This window comes from Pyxicephalus adspersus, chromosome 11 (assembly GCF_032062135.1).
Source record: "Pyxicephalus adspersus chromosome 11, UCB_Pads_2.0, whole genome shotgun sequence".
NCBI lineage: Eukaryota > Metazoa > Chordata > Amphibia > Anura > Pyxicephalidae > Pyxicephalus > Pyxicephalus adspersus.
This window is the reverse complement of record NC_092868.1, coordinates 48,907,007-48,928,202: the sequence shown is the minus strand read 5'-3', so window position 1 is coordinate 48,928,202 and position 21,196 is coordinate 48,907,007. Positions and strand designations below refer to the sequence as shown.

General features: G+C 38.5%; 1 protein-coding gene across 1 annotated transcript in view; it reads left to right on the top strand.

Moving 5' to 3' along the window:
* NPHP4 (nephrocystin 4) overlaps positions 1-16,523 on the top strand; it is a 150,579-nt gene extending 134,056 nt beyond the window's left edge. The window contains exons 20-29 of the mRNA XM_072425968.1: positions 252-478; positions 903-1,092; positions 1,511-1,600; positions 3,110-3,266; positions 4,548-4,633; positions 6,555-6,640; positions 8,968-9,139; positions 9,731-9,910; positions 13,990-14,130; positions 15,557-16,523. Of these exons, the coding sequence (XP_072282069.1) occupies positions 252-478; positions 903-1,092; positions 1,511-1,600; positions 3,110-3,266; positions 4,548-4,633; positions 6,555-6,640; positions 8,968-9,139; positions 9,731-9,910; positions 13,990-14,130; positions 15,557-15,715 (1,488 nt within the window). The 3' untranslated portion in view covers positions 15,716-16,523. The remainder of the gene's footprint in view (positions 1-251; positions 479-902; positions 1,093-1,510; positions 1,601-3,109; positions 3,267-4,547; positions 4,634-6,554; positions 6,641-8,967; positions 9,140-9,730; positions 9,911-13,989; positions 14,131-15,556) is intronic.
* The last annotated feature ends 4,673 nt before the right edge of the window (positions 16,524-21,196 follow it).

The following is a 21,196-nucleotide window of genomic DNA, read 5'->3' as shown; positions in this document are numbered from 1 at the left end:
TGGGTTTCATTACCCACTAACCGAGGAACAAGAAGAGGAAATAATTTGGGATTCCAGCTTTGATAGAATCACATTACAACCTGCTGGTAAGGGCAGGCGCATAGACTACTGGAAGATCACAGAAGCCCCCCAAAACCTACACATTGATTTTGGGCCGGGTGGTCTTGTTATGTTCTTAGTTCAGTAAGTCGACGCTCTTCAGATGTTTTATACCGGACTGTCTATTGAGCTGTTTGTTCTTTCCTTTCCAGTCTCCACACGAGGAGCGCACTCAGCACACCAGAGATTTGCAGATCATTGAAGCATACAGAGAACGCACCAAGGCAGAGTGTATATCCAGTATGCTGAATCAGGCCATCACCTCAAATTACACCGTCTACGCCACTCTGGGCACCGCCGAATTCTTTGAGTTTCAGCTGAAGAACCCGTACAATGTGCACTACACCGTATCTATTGAGATTGATCAAGCAGACCTCAGGTAAGACTATTCCAGTCTGGAAGTTGATGAGAATACGCTGACGTTTCCTGGTTTTATGAACCAAGTGTGTCTTTGCTTAAAGAGGACCTGTCATCTACACTAAAGCTAAACTTTGATGCTGAGCTTCTATGATTTAAAGAAGGGGAATCAAGTATGTAAAAGAGACAGTTCAGCTGGGGAGGAAAACACTAAATGCAGCTGGATATCCTATGTAATAATTTTAACATGTTGGAGGGTACATAAAAGCTTGGGATCCTAGTAAATTTGTAATTTATCCCTAATAGGTCATTGGCTTCATTTTATTTTCCTTGCCATGGTTTCGTTCCTTCTTGTCTTGTCATACACAGTGACAGGTTCACTTGAGGCTGCCTTTTTTTGTCACCTCCGGAAATGGCATGCAGTGATCAGTTTGTGTTTCTCTCAGGGTGGTTGTGGATACACAGGAGTGGAGACATTTTAAAGAACTGACAAACACAACAACACCCATAGAGGAGAATATGTTTCACGTCAATCAGGAAGGTGCTTTACCACAACTCTACCTACGACCCAAAGAGGCGGTCCATGTTCCGTTCAGATACCAGACCTTCTCCTTGGACCATACCACTATGCTGCAGGTGGGTGAGATTATACGTGCTGCTCAGTATTTCTTTAAAGTCGCACTAAACCCAACAAGAACAAGACAAATCCTTATAGTATTCAGGGTGATAAATGGACACAAACGGTGTATAGAAGCAAAGCAAAAAGAAGACAGATTATTTGTAACATGGCCCAAATGTGCTTATACACTTTCCCTACAACTCAATTCTGAATCTCTGAATTTAGTCAATGGGAGGGTCAATCAAAAGTGATACCCAAAGATGGAAGACCGATTAGGACAGCTATCACCTGCCTGATCCTAAATTTTAGTTCTGTTTGAACAAATGTGTTTAGCCAAGTATGGGTGTAAGGTGATCAGTGAGTGGTAAAAGTAAGATAATGCTCATTGTATATATTGCATGTATTATGTACTTTGGGAAACTCTTTTATTTTTAGATGCAAAGTCCAGGCAATTTCATTTCTCACAAGGACACTGGTGGACTATCACAGTACAAGCCCAATACCATGTCTTCCAAAATCATTAAGGTAAACATATCTGTGTGTGTATATATATATATATATATATATATATACACAATCTGTTCTTTTCTGTTTGTTTAACATACGTGGTGTTACAAAAACTGTCAAAACATATGGAACATATTTTATTTCCTTTTTACCTTTCTGCTTAAAGATTATTCAATCTAAATCTATTCTTAAAGGGTCAGTCCATCTACGGGTGATATTGTAGTTGTAGGTTGACCCTTGTAGGATTAGTTACCCCGTTTTTTTGTTTTTTTAAAGTCTTGGATCTTCCTACCATAAAACCTGACCATGTCCCTGTTTCCCTGGGAGTTTTAGGTGTTCCCGCCCCTGCTTAACTTTGTATGTTCTCATTCCCACCCATCTCCTTCTAGGCATGTCAGCAGCACACCACAGGATCTTGTTGTAAAGTCTGAATGTTTATGAGGAAATTTTAGCCTAGTTCAACATTTCAGTATATGTGAAGGGGAAGGCTTTACAGAAACTTTGCATTATGTTAAGAGCTCTTAATCAACTTTGAACTTTACAACCAGATCTTGGGCTTGGGTGATGGTATATATTTCTTATGCTTTAGACGATGCCAGTTAGCACCCTCACCTTCAGATTCTATTATGATATGGTGTGCAGTGGAAATCTACTCATTGGTTTAAATTCATGTTACATTCTCCATAGCATAATGTATAGTGAGATAATGGTTACAGCAGTGTGCAGATTTGGGAACTTGGAGATCCCACCATTAAAGTCACTCAGAGATAATAGAAAGTACGAGATGGTTTCATTCTCCAGCATCTACCAAAAACTGAAATATCAGACTGGAGTGAGCTGATTTAACATAGTTGAAAAATATTTAAATCCTCAATATTTAGACCATGTATGGTTAGCAAGAGAATTGAAGATGCAGATCACCTATAGGCTTCTTGAAACTTTGCATGGAGTCATCTATAGGGGGAGGGGGGTCACTGCTCTGACTCATTCAGTTGTGAATATTTTAGCCTCAGCTACTGAGGTATGTCAACAACAAGCATTTTATTGCAAATTACTTAAAAAATGTACCTAATGCCAAAGTCATTTTACTGCTTGTAGTTTTGGATGGAGTAGAAATATTTTGGATATTTGTCACCAACAGGTGTCTCCATGGGAACTTTTACTGTTTGATCTGATATAGCTGTAAAATTTCGAATTTTCTATCAGTTACTGTTTTGGTAATTGTCACCAAAAAATAGGGTCTATATCTACCTGGAGGGGACACAGACAACATTAGAGTCCAGATAGAGGTTTTACCTTCATGTCTTATTACTGACAGCCACCTTGACTTATACCATCTGTGTAAATATGGCAGCTGCCTATATAAATTCTCATTTTACTAATCCAAGCGAAATCTTCCACATAAATGAGCATCTGAGATTTTCATTGCTGTGATGTTATTTGAGGAACCCAGACATTGGTCGTAGTGGCAGCATAACGTGCAGGACACTGCTTTGTAATACTGCTTGTTGTGTTCATTCTGCACAGGTCTCCTTTAGGACATCAGACGGAAAACCTATTGCCATTCTTCGGGTTAATGTGGAACCTCAGCCACACGTTGTGGATCAGACATTCCGATTTTATCACCCAGAGCTGACATTCTTAAAAAAGTCTATCCGGCTTCCACCATGGTATTCCCTTCCGGGTATGTAAAGGAAGATGGTTTCCCCTTGCTTTCAAATTGGAAATGAATGTCTTTCTAATGCCTTTGATGTAATAAAATATGTACATTTTCATTTGTAAGCTTAGAAAAAAAAACTTGATCCACAACCAAACATCCGGTGCACACTCTCCTTATCTCTTACTTCAACTTTTGTGACATCCTCCTATCTGGTATTCTATTAAATAGACTCTCACCTCTACAATCCATCATGAGTGCAGAAGCTAGACTTATATATTTATATATATATATATATATATATATATATATATACACTTGTATATTTCCTACTTTTCCTCATTTGCCACCTGTTTGCAAATCTCTACATTGGCTTCCATTCCACCTCACAATCAAATTCAAACCACTAGTGTTTTGCCTTTAAATTACTCCACAGCTTCTGCCTGACCAACGTTTCTGATCTTGTACATAAATAAATGCCTAACGGACCCCTCCACTATTCCAATGATCCAATAATGACTTTCTCACTCATAACCTCTTCCCATGCATGGTGCCAAGACTTCTCTAGGGCTTCTTTATCTGGAATTTCTCCATTATCCTTTAGACTTGCTTTTAGCTTTAGCACATTTAAAGAAGTGCCCAAAACCCACTTCAAACTCACAACCCATCTTTTTTTAACTTTCTCTCTCCTAATCACCCGTTAGCCACAGTCCTATCTATTCACATCATAGACTCCGTGGCCATGGTTTTCCTCTTCTCCCATGTCTTAGTTTGTTATGTATTCTTTGTATAGTGCTTTGTTAAAGGCTCTTTATCAGTAAAATATAATATTATTATACCTATCTAAAGCTCCACTTCAGAAATATTCACTACCTGGTCACATCCTGAGCCTACTGCTCATGTGAACTGCTATGCCATTCATTCACAACCAGCTTTTCCTGCAAAGGGCAGGGGTGCACAAAAAGAATCTCGGAAGCAAATCCATATATATATAGGTTGGATTTACATCAGAGCAAGGTTTCCAATGATATCAGTTACATTGCCTCTTGACTTAATTAAAAAGGTAAAAGGTGAAAAAACAACAGGGACGATGAGGCTCAAAGGGTGAAGGGTTGAAGGTAAGGGGTGGCTTCATCCCAGGCTTATACCATTTATGCCCAAATACAACCAATAATCAATTATGCATTAGTAGTTTATTATTTGACTTTACTTGCCTGGAGTATTTAATATCAATCTTGTTGTAGATATTAAATGCCAGTTTGTTCTTCTTGCTATAACTAAACCAAATGTAAAATGTTTTTATTCTAGGAGCTCCAGTTGGAATGCCAGGAGAAGAACCAGAACTTTTTGCACGCTGCAGTGACCCCAATGTTATCTGTGACACAAAGAAACTTGTAAATATAAATTAGAAATCTTTCCCAATCATCCTGAAGAATGTCAGTGCCAACAATTAGGTTCCTAATGTTAAACCGGCAGGAAAAATTCTGAAAACACATTACAGACATCAAAACAACATTAGAGTTGTTTGAAATAAAATCTCCATAAGAACATGAGATTATAAATACTGATGGTAGAATACAGACGAGGCAATGCTACCCCTTCATAGATACAGTACAGTGAGTGAGCGTTGTCACCCTACGACAGGAAGTGTCCTGTCTTAAGGTGGCAGGAACGTCAGGTATAAATAATAGGTTACAAAGAAAACAAATGCAGCCACCATAACCTGCAATATATTGTATTTGATGCCTGGAACATTGGATGTTCCAACGCAGTCTGTAATTCCATGCAGACTGCCCTAGATATCACCAACATGCTAAACCTTTAGGATTCAAACATCCTTTATTGAATGAAAATGGTAGCCAGGGACAATCAGGTAGATATTGTATAAACATCCTCAATAGTCATTGTCTTACTTCATGTTGCTATAGCAGTTGTACAGCGTGACTGAATATGATGGTGATCACGAAGGTCTGACCTCCATGTCCAGTGCATTCCATCACCTTACAGCCCTGGTCAGATCCCCCGCTCTGCACAGATCTGCTTGCAGTGAAAGCCATGGCCTTTATCTTCTATGCCAAAATTCTCAGCTGCACCCAACTTTCTATGATTGCCATGTCAGAGGCGCACTTGTAGACTCCATTGTGGGAGCTCATTCAAGGAATACTGTGTGTAGTGATGTAGCACCTTGACCAAACCACAAATCCATCCACATATCAGTTCAGATTTGTGTATTTGATCAGTACATTTATCTTCTTTGCTTGGATAGAAATGTGGATAGAAACCACCACTGCTGACTTATTCTTGAGGTTCCAGGTTTATTGACTTTATCTTTGTGTTGTCGTTATAATTATCTGATACTGTTTTTTTTTTTTATTATATTAATTTTTTTGCTAGAGCCATGTCTTTAAATTAAACTTGCTGAATACACGTTATATATTTCTGACATTATAAAGCCACATTTTATTCTTTTTTATCCAGCAAAGCCCAGGTTCATCATTTAGTCACTTGTCTGCAGAGAACGGCTGCCGATACAGTGCGTGGTGACACCTGGAATAATTACACCGTTTTATCTTGTAGCCTGTCCCAATCTTCTAGCTACATTTCCAATCAGCGTCACAGTAATATGCAGGGTGGCTGACAGCTGATCTCAGTGATGGTTTTATTTCACCAGTTATTATTAATATGGTATTTATATACAGTGTAGTATTATTATTATTATTATTATTATTAAACAGGATTTATATAGCGCCAACATATTACGCAGCGCTGTACATTAAATAGGGATATAGTATACAGTATTTATATAGTGCTAACATATTACGCAGTGCTGTACAAAGTCAATAGTCATGTCGGGGGCTCACAATCTAAAGTCCCTACCATAGTCATATGTCATCACTACAGTCTAAGGTAAATTTTGGGGGAAGCCAATTAACCTAATTGCATGTTTTTGGATTGTGGGAGGAAGCCGGAGTATTCGAAGGAAACCCACCAAACACAGGGAGAAGCTGCAAACTCCATGCAGACAATGCCCTGGTCAAGATATACACAAATTCAATTTTGTTGTTATGTTAAATGAATAATAAATATTTTTATGGGATTCTGTGGAAATCAACAGATGATTACCTAAATTACCACTTGTAGCGGTCAACTCAACCCCAATCTGATTTCATGCTGGGTATTTGTTGAAAGCTTCAGCAGTGGCAAATACACCAAATATAAGTTTTATAAAAGATTATTGGCCAGTACAGAGGTGAGCAAAGGGCATTAAGGCATTACCAGCAATTTATGTAGTTCTATTTTCTTTCCATTTTCCAGGGTCATGGAGAACCTCAAGATGTGTTTGTTAAAGTTGCTGGAGGGCCCAGCCCACAGATAAAGAAATTCTTTATTGTTCTTTATACGTAAGTCATCCTAAATGCTATTCATATTAGAATATTTAAATTCTTAATTTCTACTCTTTTAGGTTCAGAGGGGAAATCATACTGGATTGACTGTCTGTAGGGTTACTTGCCTTGGGATCATGGGGAACACAGAAACAGCCAGAGGGTGCAGGATGTAATCAGGACATTCCTTTTTTTCAGTTCCTCTTTAAATATAGATTGCCAGACTCTGCTTTTCTCTGAATCATAGATTTTACCACCTTTCTTCTTTTTTTTTTTTTGCCCTAATGGACTTTTCTGTTTCTACTTCAAGTATTGAAGTTGATATTTAGACATTTCGTTAAGGTCACAAAGCACTTCTGAAAATAATAGATTGCTGTACACAACATCACAGAAAATCATCCAAATGATACCTTTAACACCTAAAAGGGGAATACCTGGCCATTAAATAAAGTTTGCTACCTTTCCACAAAACAGGTAAGTGATCGTAAAAGTAAGAGAATCCGGAACTTCACAACAGAACTGTTGACAAACTAAACCACCTGCCAATCTGTGGTGCTTGCATGTAGCATCCTCTTTAATAAAGGGAACATATAATTGTATTTTTAAAATATTATTTAGTTTTGAAATAATTTATGAGTCAATATTTTTTTAGAAATAAAGGAAATGGGAAACACTCTGTCTATCTCTGCATCCTCTCCACACTGTGCTTAGCTGGAGGGGGTTAGAGAGTATGTCCTGCAGCCAATGAATAGAATAATTCCTGGTCATCCTGTCCTGCTTTTGGCTCCCAGTCCTATTTAAGCCTCCCTAGTCCTAGGTGCAGGTTGCTGGATCTTTGGTGTGCTACCTGCTACTTTACCCAGCATTATTCTGCTTGATAGATTTCTCAGACACTGAACCCAGCTCGACCTCAATTTTGTTGGCTGTTTTCTGCCTTCCCTGACCTCGGATCGTCCTGACCTGATTTATTTCTGCAGTCAACACTGACCCTGGACTATCTGGACCTCAATCTGTTTGCCTTTGCACTTTCTGCTGTACTTGCTAAATGGCTGTCGCTACACCAAAGCCATCTCATCCTGCTCTTCCCTAGTATCCTGGGGGCCACAACCTGCTGACATCCTTGCAGAAAAGTAGCCCAGTGACCACTAGGGTTACCGACCCATCACACCTTGAGGGGTGCTCTGGCGAAGAACAGGCGCCCCAATCCTGTCCTCAAAGACTCTTGCCTTATTGAGTACAGACACAATCCAAAATCTTGTGGAAAGACTTTCCAGATTAATAGGTGCGGTTAAGAGGGTGTCTAACTCCATCTAATGCCCATGGTTGTGGAATGAAATCTTCTTCAAGCTCATATGGCTGTGATGTGTTGGTGCCTACAACCTTTTATCTATATAGTGTACATTTTCAATTATTTTGTAGAAAAGTAATTTAAGTGTGATAAATACCCTGTCCCTTCACTTTAAAATGATTTCTGTGGTCCTAAAGAAGCTCCGATCCTTAGTACCCAATGTTAATCACAACACAATGTAATCTTGTTTTTACCATGGTGCCCTTAACACTGGCAGTTATCATCGCAGTCCGTGCTCTTCCTAACAATCTACAGAAGTAACCATATATTTCTGACCTTTGCATTGTTTCAGCTTACAATTTAATTTATTGATATTTCAAGGTCTGCCTCTGTATTTTTCCCAGTGCACGGCATATTCATTTTTTTTTATTGTCTGCATCCAATTTCCATTAAATAGGAATATCTTGGGGGAAGTCTAACAAAAGTAATGTGCTGTCTTTCCCTTTCATTGTATCACATTTTATAGCGCAGCAAATTCAGCTTGATACACGTTTATAAAAGAGCCAGTAAAAATGTCAGTGGCAAGTATCCTTTTTTATGGCAGTCCCAGTGTTTGGAAGGAAGATAAACAGCCCGCGTTACATGGTTAATTGTTTAATTTTGTTAGTGCTCAGAAGTTATGTACCAATCGGATAAAATATCTGCTGGAAATTTATAGAGTCAAGGTGAGTCTAAGCAAACACTATATAAAGGGGACTTCTTCTTGCAGACTCCAAGTAAAGTTTGAATCCTCCATACTTGGGCCTCCTGTATACCATTATATTGTATGATGATTTCTTTTGGTATGGCCTGAATATATAGGAAGAGAGCTCTGTACTATGCTGAGGCTTGCAGACTTGTAGCTTCTCTAACCAATGCTGGATGTGATTGGATGAATGACTATATAGAAGCCTCTCATTACTCAACATGCCTCTGCAGCGCCCGTCCTATTATTATGTATAGACATTATTCACTGTATATGTGATTTTGATTATTTTATCTCTTTATACTGACACAGGGATCGATGGCTGGCTGCTCCAATCCAAATCTGGCAGATCTACGTCCATTCCTTGAAACGAGTGGATCTCAGCTGTGTAACGGGTCAGCTCACACAAATGTCTCTGGTCCTCCGAGGGACACAAGTGGTGCGCAAAGTCAGAGCATACATGTCTCACCCACATGAACTGAAGGTCAGTTGTGTTATAAAATTAACTCCAGGTGAATAATAAAATGGTCATTGTGGACACGGATGGTCTGTCAAGTCTGTAATTGTTTTCCTGAAATTCCTCCTCACATTCTTCTGACACAATAGCTGCATTTCCAGTGGTTCTTCTTTGCTCTAAACCCACAGAACTAGGCATCGCCCACTCTCTGATCCGATTATGAACTCATGCACACACATTGGAAGTTGCAAAGCACAAAGCTACACAATAAAAGGCTGCAGAGCCCAAATGTTCTCATTCTTACACCTTTACTATACAATCCTGCCAGAAGGGTGGCACCACTTGGTTGAGTTACAGTGCTGTCCCCACCCCGCCAACAACCAACACACAGACAAGGAATCCGTTCACTCTGTTCTCTCCACTTACTTGCACACCGGTCAGCACAACCTCATTGGCTCCTAGTGCTGCCCCTTCCTCCTCCAGCCTATATGTTTTATGTAACAGATGCCAGGAAGCTGATCACATTAGTTGTATATAAAATACATTTCATTGTTATAAATGTTGTATTTTTTATTCACCCAGAATTGAGCTTTACACTGACTTTGTATTTGTGTACAGGTTGATCCTAATGATGTGTTTGTACTGCCACCAAATGGCATCCAAGACCTTCACATCGCTGTGCGTCCGAACAAAGCTGGTAGCAGATTCATCTACCTTAACTTAGTGGACGTTGACCATCATCAGCTTGTAGCCTCCTGGCTCGTCTGTGTAGTGAGCCGAAATCCTATTATTTCCAAGGTGAGCTTTGTGTTGTGTGCAGATAGATAGATAGATAGATAGATAGATAGAGGTCAGCACACTTCATTGCAGATTTTTACCTGCTTCTGCTCTGTAAAGACAAGCCAGTAACTCTGACACTTTGACCCTAATTTTTAAAAGGTCTCCAAGGCTGGAGAGAATACATTTTCATCAGTGAAGCTGGGTGATCCAGCAAACCTGGAATGGATCTGGTCCAGTATTCAAAACATTTGCTGGCAAATTATTTTTAAAAATCCATTCCATGTTTTCTGGATCACCCAGTTCACTTCTGAAAGAGTATTCTCTCTAGCCTTGGAGAGCTTTCATAAATCAAGGCCTATATGCTAAATGGAAGGACCTTTTTTTTTTTTTATTTGTTGATCACATGGCATTTGTAATGACATAAAATCAGCGAGCCAGTTGACAAAGGCCAGATTTTTTGGGTGCATTTTGTTCAGAGTACAGAGCACTCCAGGTGTTGCCATAGTTACAAGAAAGTCATCATTTCATTTTGTTGGCAGTAACAGAAAACCACGCTGTCTGCAGAAACACATAATTTTTCCAATTTAGCCAGAATGATTATTTTTTGTATAGTGGATAAAGATTAGAATTTCTGTTGCATATGTATTGCTGTCTGTGGCTCCGTTAGGGAGAATTCCCCTCATTAAAGCAGAACTTACATGAGAATCACTTTTATTTAACGCCCTTAAGATACTTACTGTGCCCAGTGAAACCCACCCTGTCTGCCTTGCCATTATATCCCTCACCGCAATCTTCTTGTTGGTTCCTAATGGTTCCATTGCTTGAGCTTGCACAGCGTAGGCAGAAGATCAGGTGACGCGTCTTCCTCCAAATAAAAACGAGCGCCATTCTCACTCTGCGCAAGCGTGAGATTGTGCACTTGTTTATTCACGTTTGAGGAAAGCCCCCCAAGACGAAGTGCCTGATCTCCAGATTTTTACAGAAAGAACAGCCTGCAGCCTTCCGTGGATATGTGATAAAAGTATCCCAAGAGGCTGTTGGTTTCCTCTTCAGTCTTTACCACCGTGGCAGTGAAAACGGAAGATTTGGGGAGATCTTAAAAAAGTAAAAATTAATGGAATAACAATAAAAATTATTTTCATTATGTAAAAGCGAAAGGCATTCTTTCACTTAATGTTGAAAATGTGATCAAAGGTCTGCTTTAAAGTGGAATTATACATTTTGATCAGGCAGGGCATTAGGACAGGAGATATCCCTTCTATAATAATTTCTCCCACCTGCCTGATCTTCAAAAAAGCTGAGTTTGTCTGCAATCTCAGCTTCCCTTTCATGTGCTAGGAATGGATAAACTTATGCAGGACCTGCATGGGAATTTTGTCATCTTGGCCAATGAAAATGGCCGAAGATGTCAAGGAGGATCAGAAGAAGGAGGAACATGGCAGTGCCCTGTGATGGAATGAGGACAGGTGATTATAGCGGGGTTTAGTACCACTTGTTAGGATTTAGTGGCAACCCTGTGACATTGAGAAATGTAGCCATATCCGTACGTACTCATTATTTCTAATCACTTCCTATCCTTCTAACTCTGAGTTACAGGAACAGGAAGTAGCAACACACACTGTAATGGAAAACAGAGCTTTTATACCCTCAACGCAGGTATATTGTTTTTAGGTGAAGTTCTTCTTAAACTGGTAAACCATGACCAGATCAGCACATGAAGCTTCAGTGTAACATTCTGGCAGCCGGGCTGCATTGTTCATTTTTACACAAACTTAATTTTTTATGGAGTTATAGGACATTGGTGACCAGGAAAATGAAGCATCCGAAACGCCATCCATCACGCAGGTTTCATTTCACCTTTACTGCCCTCTAATGGACTGTCATACAAAGTTTTCAAAGTTTGCCTGGAAAACTTGCTCAGTTTTCCTGACAGTGTTTAATGAGCTCTTAATGGACAGCCATTCATTTTCATGGGTATCCTCTGAGTTTTTAATCTGCGCCGGTTTATTAAACCATCAGACTCGGAGTCCTCAGATGTACTTGTGGCCTTTAGAAGAGTCATAATGTCCCAACAGCAAAATTAAGATTCTAATTAAATACAGAACAGAACAGCGGTGGTAAATGTTTGGCTTGATACTTGTTTGTGTGTAATATACCGATAACACTGCAAATCAGAAAATGAAAGGTGAATGTTGCTTGCATAATGTTTCTAAAAGGCACGGATTTGTTCATGATGCAGATTATTTAAAGGAAATGGAAAGCTAACCAAATGACATTTTGTTTTTTGACTAAATGTGTATTATAAACAGTTGACTTTTTTTTTAAATACAATACTGTATATACTCGAGTTTTAACTGATTATATATATATATATATATATATATATATATATATATATATATATTACCAAAAATGCCACTAGAAAAAAGAGTGTTGTTTTATATTTGGGCCACTAGATGGTGCTGTGTCCTTATGTAAAGTGTTTTACAAACTCCAACTGGGGCAGAGTTTGTAGCACTTTACATAGGACATATAGCACCATCTACCGGTGGTCAACAATAATGCAGAAATGATCATTTAGGAGTATATGACCCATTACAAACAAAAGTATAAAATACTTCAATATGTTAAAAGGGGAAAAAAAAGATATACAGACTGGACCCATGTATTTTTTTTTTTAAAATTCAATATACCATATATGTATTTATTCACAATATTTTTATTTTTTTTAGTTACTGTTTTGAATGTTAACAGTGATGGGCAAATTTTGTTCCCTAGGTTTATACTTGGGTCAATGTATTCTGTTTTTTTTCTGGTAAAAATAGTTGCCTCAGTTTATAATTGAATCAGTTTATATTCTAGTTTATTTTTATTTTTTTTCATTGTTAGTTGCGTAACAGTGCTGATGATCTGCTATTGCTGTCTACATGCACTCCAGTGATGGATTTCTGATTGGAGTTGACCAGGCCAATTGTAGTTTCCACCATAAGCCTGTGTGAGAACCCAGAAGTGCAATGTGTAGACTAGGTGGAATGTTGTTACCCTATAACTGGAGGTGTCAACTAGGATCTTTATGATAGGATCAAAAGGAATTATTTTAACAAAATCTACTGATTTATTACTTTTGAAACAATAAGAAGTTATAACATTTTAGTGATTGGTTGTACTTATACTTACATACTGACATACTTACATATAGGGATATGTACACCAGTGATAAATATTATTGTAGGTGGTGATAAAACTGAGCAGATCACTTTCAGGTACTTTCATGTAATGTAGGTCCCACATGACACATATGTACAAAGCAGTTTGCCCTGCTGCACTTGTGTGGATATGGCTTATCATAGAGGCGGGGCAATGGCACCAGATGGAGTGAAATTTTTTGACCTTAACACCTTCTTTAAAATTATGATAAATAAATTAAAACCATAAACCTTTTTCCTCCTGTTGCCCCCAGGCCAGACAGCAGTTTCCTACCCAATAATAACCAACCTGATAACGTTGTGCAAGTCTTTGCAATTCTTCTATTCTCTTTAAATATACAGTGATTATTTTGCATTATGATAAATTGCTGGAGCGCTCTCACTGAAAAGGGATTATTACAAGCTGACATGTATAATTTTGCTCCGCTGTTCATTGTTAAAACAATTTGAATTAGTATGTCTCGCATTCATTCCTAGGGGAGCTGCAATGAAACATTACAATCTGAAAATATTAAAGCTCTCCTGTAATTTGTTTCTGAAAATGCTGTGTGAGCTGAATCCACCGCCTTTAATGGAAATGGATTAACGAGCTAGAGAGCGTGCATGGTCGCTGTGTGGGATGTCGGCTACCATTGCGCTCTGGTCCTAGCCTCTCAATAAATCGGACCCAGATGTTAGGAGAAATCTCAGTTGGAGAAAATGCTGCTGTGGGCTCCCTACTTACCAGTCATGTGATTTGTATTAAAGGGGAGGGTTTTTGTTGTCAAATCTCCAACTTCCTCCCATTCTGTCAGTTGGGACCCTGAACATTTTCCCAGTTTACCCCACCATAAAACCAATCCTACTTGTGACACGCATTAATGCGACAATAACATTTTTATGTTTTCAAAGGCCTTTGAAATTACTATTCCTTCTGGAGACAAGGGTTGCAACAAAAAGATCACGTATACAAACCCCTATCAAGTTAAGAAGAGGTACTCACTCCAAACAAACAGAGTGGACCTGCTGCAATTTAAGGAGGACACCTTTGAGGTAACGCATAATCTTCCCTTTTTCTTGCTTTCTTAAATGCTTGTTCACTCCTAGTTGGCAAAATCAGAGTTTGGAGTAACCTTGAGCTAAGGTATTAACTTCTTCAAGACCTCTGGCTTTGGGATCTAACTAAAGGTCCTGCTGTCTGCCATGATGATTTTGGGTGTTGAAAAAGGCAGAGAACATCAAAATATTTGGGTTCATTCTGCCCTCCCCAGCAAGGTATACCTATTTCCTGTGCTCTCTTGCCATGGGTAAAGGGAGTCATAGGGCTTTGGTTTAAAATCCAATCCCATATTTGAGTGGAAATATATACAACATGTTTCAGGTGTCATGCATCCTTACTCAGGACCGGCATGTGTTATTCTAGTTTTGGCTGCAGAATTAAATTTTCAGCACATAATGATATTAAATTTAGGAAATTTGCATGCACTAACCAGAGAACAATCAATCTTCTGTAAGAGGAAAATGGCAGTAGGACAAAGAAAATACAGGTCATTGGTGCTTTTACACGTTGTATCCACATTTATGACAGGTTCTCGTTGTTAAAGAATCAATAAATGTTGCTTTGAAGTGAGCAGCTTTGTTTAGCTTGTTATAACTACATCCCCATTGATTCGACAGTATTACGCACACTCGCCTGCACTGACAATGACAGAACTTATGCCTTCCTATACCATACACATCTCTGCCTCCATATTCCATCTACACAACTTAATTAATTCATTCTAATTGCATAGTACAGAAGGTCGCCTGTTTTTTGCTCCCAACGCTTGTACAGCGAGTTCTGCCGACGCGCGCAGAAGTGTGAGCTAATGAAAGTTCACAGGAAGCCGCTTGCAAAGTACTTAAATCAAGAGCCTTTGCATGTCCGCTACATTAATTCATATACATTTATTATAAAGCCGCACTGTGTTGATTTTTAAGAGTCTAACATTTCCCAGAGATCAAATTCTTTTATTAAATTTGTAAAATTAAGTGAATTTCAGAGCTGTAGTTACCAATGGCAGTGCTGTTCCAGAACTCTAAATATAAACTATTAACAGTTTCAACTTGCTTTCTGCAGCCGGGAGGTTTGGCTGATAAGTAAATTAGCTGATCTTCTGAACTAGAAGTCTAGAATCATTCATTATCTGGGTCTGGCCAGCATTCAGATCACCGGGAGCCATAATAATAATGATAATTATTTAGAATTATGCTACGACTAAGGAATGATTAGGCCAAAATGGGGAATTAGGGGAAGGTCTAGCACATTTTCAGGAAGATATTGTTGTAGTGTATAAAGCCAACTAAACTAAACATAAAATTGAACAAGGAAGATATCGTTGTAGTGTATAAAACTAATTAAACTAAACAGAAAATTGAACAAGCAAATTCTTAAAGCAATCAGGCTGATAAGGCTAAATTATAAATGACTTTTTTTTAGGTGGGCGCAGGGGAAACGTACACGATCGGCCTGCGATTTGCACCCAGCGACAGCAAAGGAATGGAAGAGATTCTGATATTCATCAATGATCATGAAGATAAAAATGAGGAGACTTTCTGCGTCAAGGTCAATTATGAACAAACAAGGAAAGCCCATTGAATGTTTTGACTGATATGAAATGTTATGTGATCAGAATAATATATGTCAAGCTCAGCTCCAGCCCAGTTAGGGGTAAGCTTTTCAAGCTACTGACACCCTGTCATTTCCTGACACGCAGGGTGTCATTAGAACATGAAATGATTCCTCCAATAGAAACACAATCTGCAAAAAAATTATTTTTTTTTAGTGGAATTGGAAAGATTTGGAACTTCTTTAACATTTCTACTGCAATCTATTGTGTATCACCCTGGGGAGTTTTCCCATCACTTCCAATCCAATCATATGGTGTGACCGTACAGGTGAATTATAGAAAAGATGCACCACTCGAAATTCAAAGGGCTGCTCGCTTCTTATAATAAAGATTCAAAAGATTGGGATTTAGTGTAATAAAAGCAAAAAAGCCAATGCATTTGAAGATCTGCATCTAGCTTATCTGGGTTCTAAACTACAAATATTTACTTTACTTTACTTTAAAAAGTCCAAAAATAGAGGAAAATCTGTGTGCATTAGAATCGTCATGTCACTAATACCTGGATGTAAAATTTTGCCATTTTGTCTCTATACAGAGAACATTTACCAAGCCTTTCACTTGAATGTAAGTTTGTATTTATTTGGCTTTGTAATACTCCAAGCTCACTCTTTATATAAATTTATACAATATGTGTGTTTTCATGATCCTTCTTATAATTGTATAGTTTTATATTGTACAAATTATATTTATATTATATATTTTTAACAGATTTTGCACAATGAATCTTTTGTGTTCTTTTTTTTTATGCAGTGCTTAAAATAAAGCTGTTTAATATGATGTTTTTGCCTTCATTTACGTTGTAAACTTTTTTTTCACGATATTTGTTTGATATTTTTTTGCCTAAATAGGTGATTAAATATTAGGGGGTTACTTCTCACCAAACCAGTGCTAACTCGTTGAATTGAGTAATAGATTCTTTTAGCTCATGGGCTTTGGTTTAAAGATTTCTGCATTTCAGTTCCCAGATGCACCCAACTTCCATAGTGATGAGGAGGTTTCACCCTCCCTGTTAATTTTAGGACTATTTTAGACAAACACATTGTAGACATGGGAAAAGTAAATCTCCAACCCTTATTCTAGACAGGGGATACATACATCTTCTGCCTGCTATTCTAGACCAGGGATACGCACATTTCCTTCATCTCTTTAACCTATAACCTAATTTCATCTTCTTTATCTCCTGACCCCCATTCTAGACATGGGATAAATGCATCTCCTGCCCTTGTTCTAGATTTCAGATACACACATTTCCTTTATCCTGCCAGGCAGGAGAATCATCATCATGAAATCACCTAACTCAGCAATTATAATAGGGAGAGACAATTGTCCCACTTATAAATATACAACAGGGAGGAGCAAAAAGATGACCTTATCAACCAGCAGCGGTTACTTCATTGTCCAATCACAGGCTGAAGTCAGGGAAGCGACTTCAAAGTAATCGTTGATGTTCTAAAGCTTTCTCCATCATCTCCATTTATTTTGAACTATGGACTACAAATCATTTGGCAGGTAAAACAGTTACCATATATGTATTTCAGCAATGCTATTGGCCTGGAATTACTGTTTAACCTATGATCGTTCAAATATAATCCACCAATAGTGTACACACTAGATACGATCGTTTGAACGATGCAGGAAGTGACACGTAAAGGAGAAAGTGTACTGCAGAAACATCCACGATCACTAAATGACCATACACACAATAGATAGGGAACGTAGGGATAGCAATCCTCGTTTATCGGAGTCGTTGTGCAATTTTTTTGTTAACGATTATTGGACGAACGGTCCTTAATCGTTCGTTTCTAACGATACCTATTGCACGTGTGTACGCAGCTTAAGCTCTCAACTTTTCCTTAACTCCCCCAAAAGAAAATGCCAGCAGTGTGATATCACTAATTCCCTGGGCTGCCCACTGCATGAAGGAATGATTGGTGAGGGAATACTGGAGAGCTGACTTTAAGATGTTTGGGGTTGGACTTTACTTAGATACTTTACCATTGATTGGATGCTACCAGAAGGGAAAGTCAATATTGATTTTGGTTTCACCAAAATGTGCCTAGGCTCTGGTATAATCCAAATGATCAAGAATAGAGAAGAAAGAAGAAAGGAAAGGCTTTTATGAGGCACTCATAAACATTTTATTATATTGGAGTCTGGAGAGCTGTGGATCACACTACCCTTACGATCTCTAGTACGCTTGGTGGTCAGTTAGTTACTAGGTTGGGGAGTTGTATACATTCTTGCATAAGCTCCATCTATGATATTCATGAAAACCACTTGGTAACTATATGCCCCTAAAAAGATGATGAATTGAGTTTCTGCAAGTCACAACAAAACAGATCAATTCTCTTATCAATAGGGTCTTCAGCCGATTTCCAGCAGTTGATATTCGTTGTTTTTAAAGAATTCGAATACTGCTGACACTTACCATAGATTTGTTGCTCTGTGGTCCCTCACACTCCCCTGAGGAAGCCCTTTTGGGCGAAACGCGTCGGGAAGGGAGACCTATTTTGATTTTTGAACTTTTCTGCTATTTTAGATGTACAAAAGGTTGTATGGTACTGAAAGTGTTATGACATGATCTACATACATTATTTGAATACTGTTTTAATCAAATATCTGTTTTATATGTACAATTTAATAAAAAATGAATGTTTTATTTTATATTACAGTGTATATGAGTGCCTTATAAAAGCCTCTCCTTTTTTCTTTCTTCTTTCTTCTTTACTTAGATATATTCACTTTACCCTAAATAGACATTAGCTTAGCTTACTGGTGCAGAACATATCAGCGTGGAATCCCTATAATTCCTCGTCAAACCCAATAGTGGCTAATGCCTTTTACCGAAACAAATTGCCCTTTTCTATATTTATAAATTTAAACCTGGATTTTATTGGAAAAGTAATCAGTGCTCAAAATCCAGATTTACAGAGACCCCTCTGGGGAACGTGGATCTGTCTTCGGGAATGAAGGACATCTGACATATGAAATTACACCATATCGTGATACCCTCATTGGAAATTCATAAGGGAGATAAGAACTGGATGGCCTCTTTAAGAGTGGAATCTCAATGACTACAGGACAAAGCCCTGACGTTGGAGCCTATATTAGTCTTACTCTTGAATAACAATTTAAATCTCTTTTCTACAGTATGACCTTCAGCTTCTTGGCTGCCATATATAACCGACAGCATGATTGTTACTATTGTGTTCCACTAGAGCATTTTGACACTCTGCTTGTCCAATTAATGCTTCTCAGCAGAGCTTACAGAATTCCCAGGAGCAAAGAATCCCCTGCTTAACCCCTTGGGAGTCCACAGCTTTAGCTGTATGAAGACAAATGGCATGGCTTCCCTCCAGATCTGTTGTTTAGGGAATTTGTATTTGCCTTAAGGTGTTTGTATACCTTAGAGGACATTTCTAATGCTGGCTGTTTATGGTCAGATGGCTGTTGGTTTTTCCTAGCACTCCATAACTGAGCCTTCCAGGTTCATTTTTTAACAATAAAGCTAGATCTTCTACAGCCTCATTGCACACATCTTGTCAACATTCACTACGTCAATGGCTGCATGGGATTTTTAGGAGAAGTGAACTATTCCTGGGCAATGTGTGGTGAAATGGTCAGTCTCTGGACACATGGTAGGGTGATAACGCAGAAGCAAAATTGCAGGAAAGGGGCAGAGTTGTCTCTTTAAAAGATGCCTGAACAAGGACAGGATCACCAAATGTTATATGAAAACTGCTAAATCCAATTTATTAAAATATATATTTTAAAATAACATTATTATAATACTTATCGGAGATCTTGGTGGTTGGGCTTATCCATACTTAAAGCATTGCTCTAGCTGTGTATTTCTGCTGTGGGCTAAATAAAGTGCAGAGTGTAAAATATTTCTCTAACATACATTTTATTCATCAGTCAATCAATTAGATTACAAGGCACTTAATCAGTTTGGATTTAATCAGAGGAGTTACAGCAGCCACATGGAAAGCCGCTATCAATGGAAGTAATGTATGCAATCACCTCCTAATTATTTAGAGTGGCAGATTGGGCTCATAATATCTACTCAGTGGTCTCTTTTAAAACAGTATGCAGGTCGGAGCCATACGGTGAGGTATTACTATATACAAAAGTGGCTTATTTGTATTGCCAGGAAGCTCAGTCCATTTCAGCTGCACATCACTAAGTGAAACAAGAAAGGGGAATACATTTCCCAAGCGATACCCCTGCCAAAAAATAATTTATTAATTGAGTCAGACTGTAAAACAGCTTGTCCCGTTAAAAAAAAAACAAATGCCAGTCAGTGCCTTTAAAATGATAGGTGCACAGATGTAACCGATCATATACTATCACTTCTGTCACTTTTGTCACTAGAAAGGATCTTTCACAAAACTTTCAAACTGTTCTGCTCTGAAGAGAGGGGAGGGGAGAGAAAAAAGGGAGCAGCACACCGCTGCAGATCCATGAATGACATTTGATGAGTGCTGTACACACACCAGATCCTCCTCTGATATCAACCCAAAGGCGATAATTGGATGAGAATCACCTGACGTGTGTACTTAGCTATACTGCAGAACCATGATGGTTTTAGCTAGGACCCCTTGTCAGGTACCAGACTCCCACCTAGGTTGCCTTATTGGTGATTCAGCTTGGGGCAGAATTTTGTAATTACAAGACCTGCTGGATGGAACTGCAAATATTTTGGTCAGGTAGGTTGTTTATGAGAATTTTGAATATTTAGTTGTATAGCTGGAGTCTTGCTATAATAGAACAATGTTTTATATACAACCCCAGCATCAGTAGGGAGCAGGATGATGAGGATCACCCTCCCCTGATTTAATAAACAGTAAATGAAATTAAGTCGGATGCTACAGTGACTTATAGAAGCAGATTGCTCTTACTTGCGCACTCCTGTGATGGGGGGAGTGTGATTGCTCATGTCTATGGTCAACACTGTCTATGGAATCACCGGCATGACATTGCTCTGAAAACTATTTTCTTCCAAAGAATTAAAAAGTGGGGCACATCATTCATTTAATAAATTGTTAGCCAAAAGTAAATTATTTCATTTTTATCCTCTACCACCTCTCTGCATTTAATTTATTCATTGGCCAGTGAAGGAACATCATGTCCACTGTGCAATGAGAAGGGAAGTGATGCAGGAAACAGCAGTGTGATTTTATTGTGTATGGCAGATGTGTGCACAATTATATGTATCTCTATAAACATGTCAATGGAGGAACATTTAAATGAACCATTGCACTGTAAAGTCAGCATATGTAATCTGTGTCCACTTTCTTTACATTTGTCAGGAAACTGCCACTGGAAATCCACAAGGTTCTTGTTCAGGTTCAACTTGCTGCATTGTCTTCCCGCACTCAGGTAGTTCAGGTCCTAATCACCTGAAAGTTATTTCAAGGGTTACCCTATGTTAGGTTGAGAAACACTTC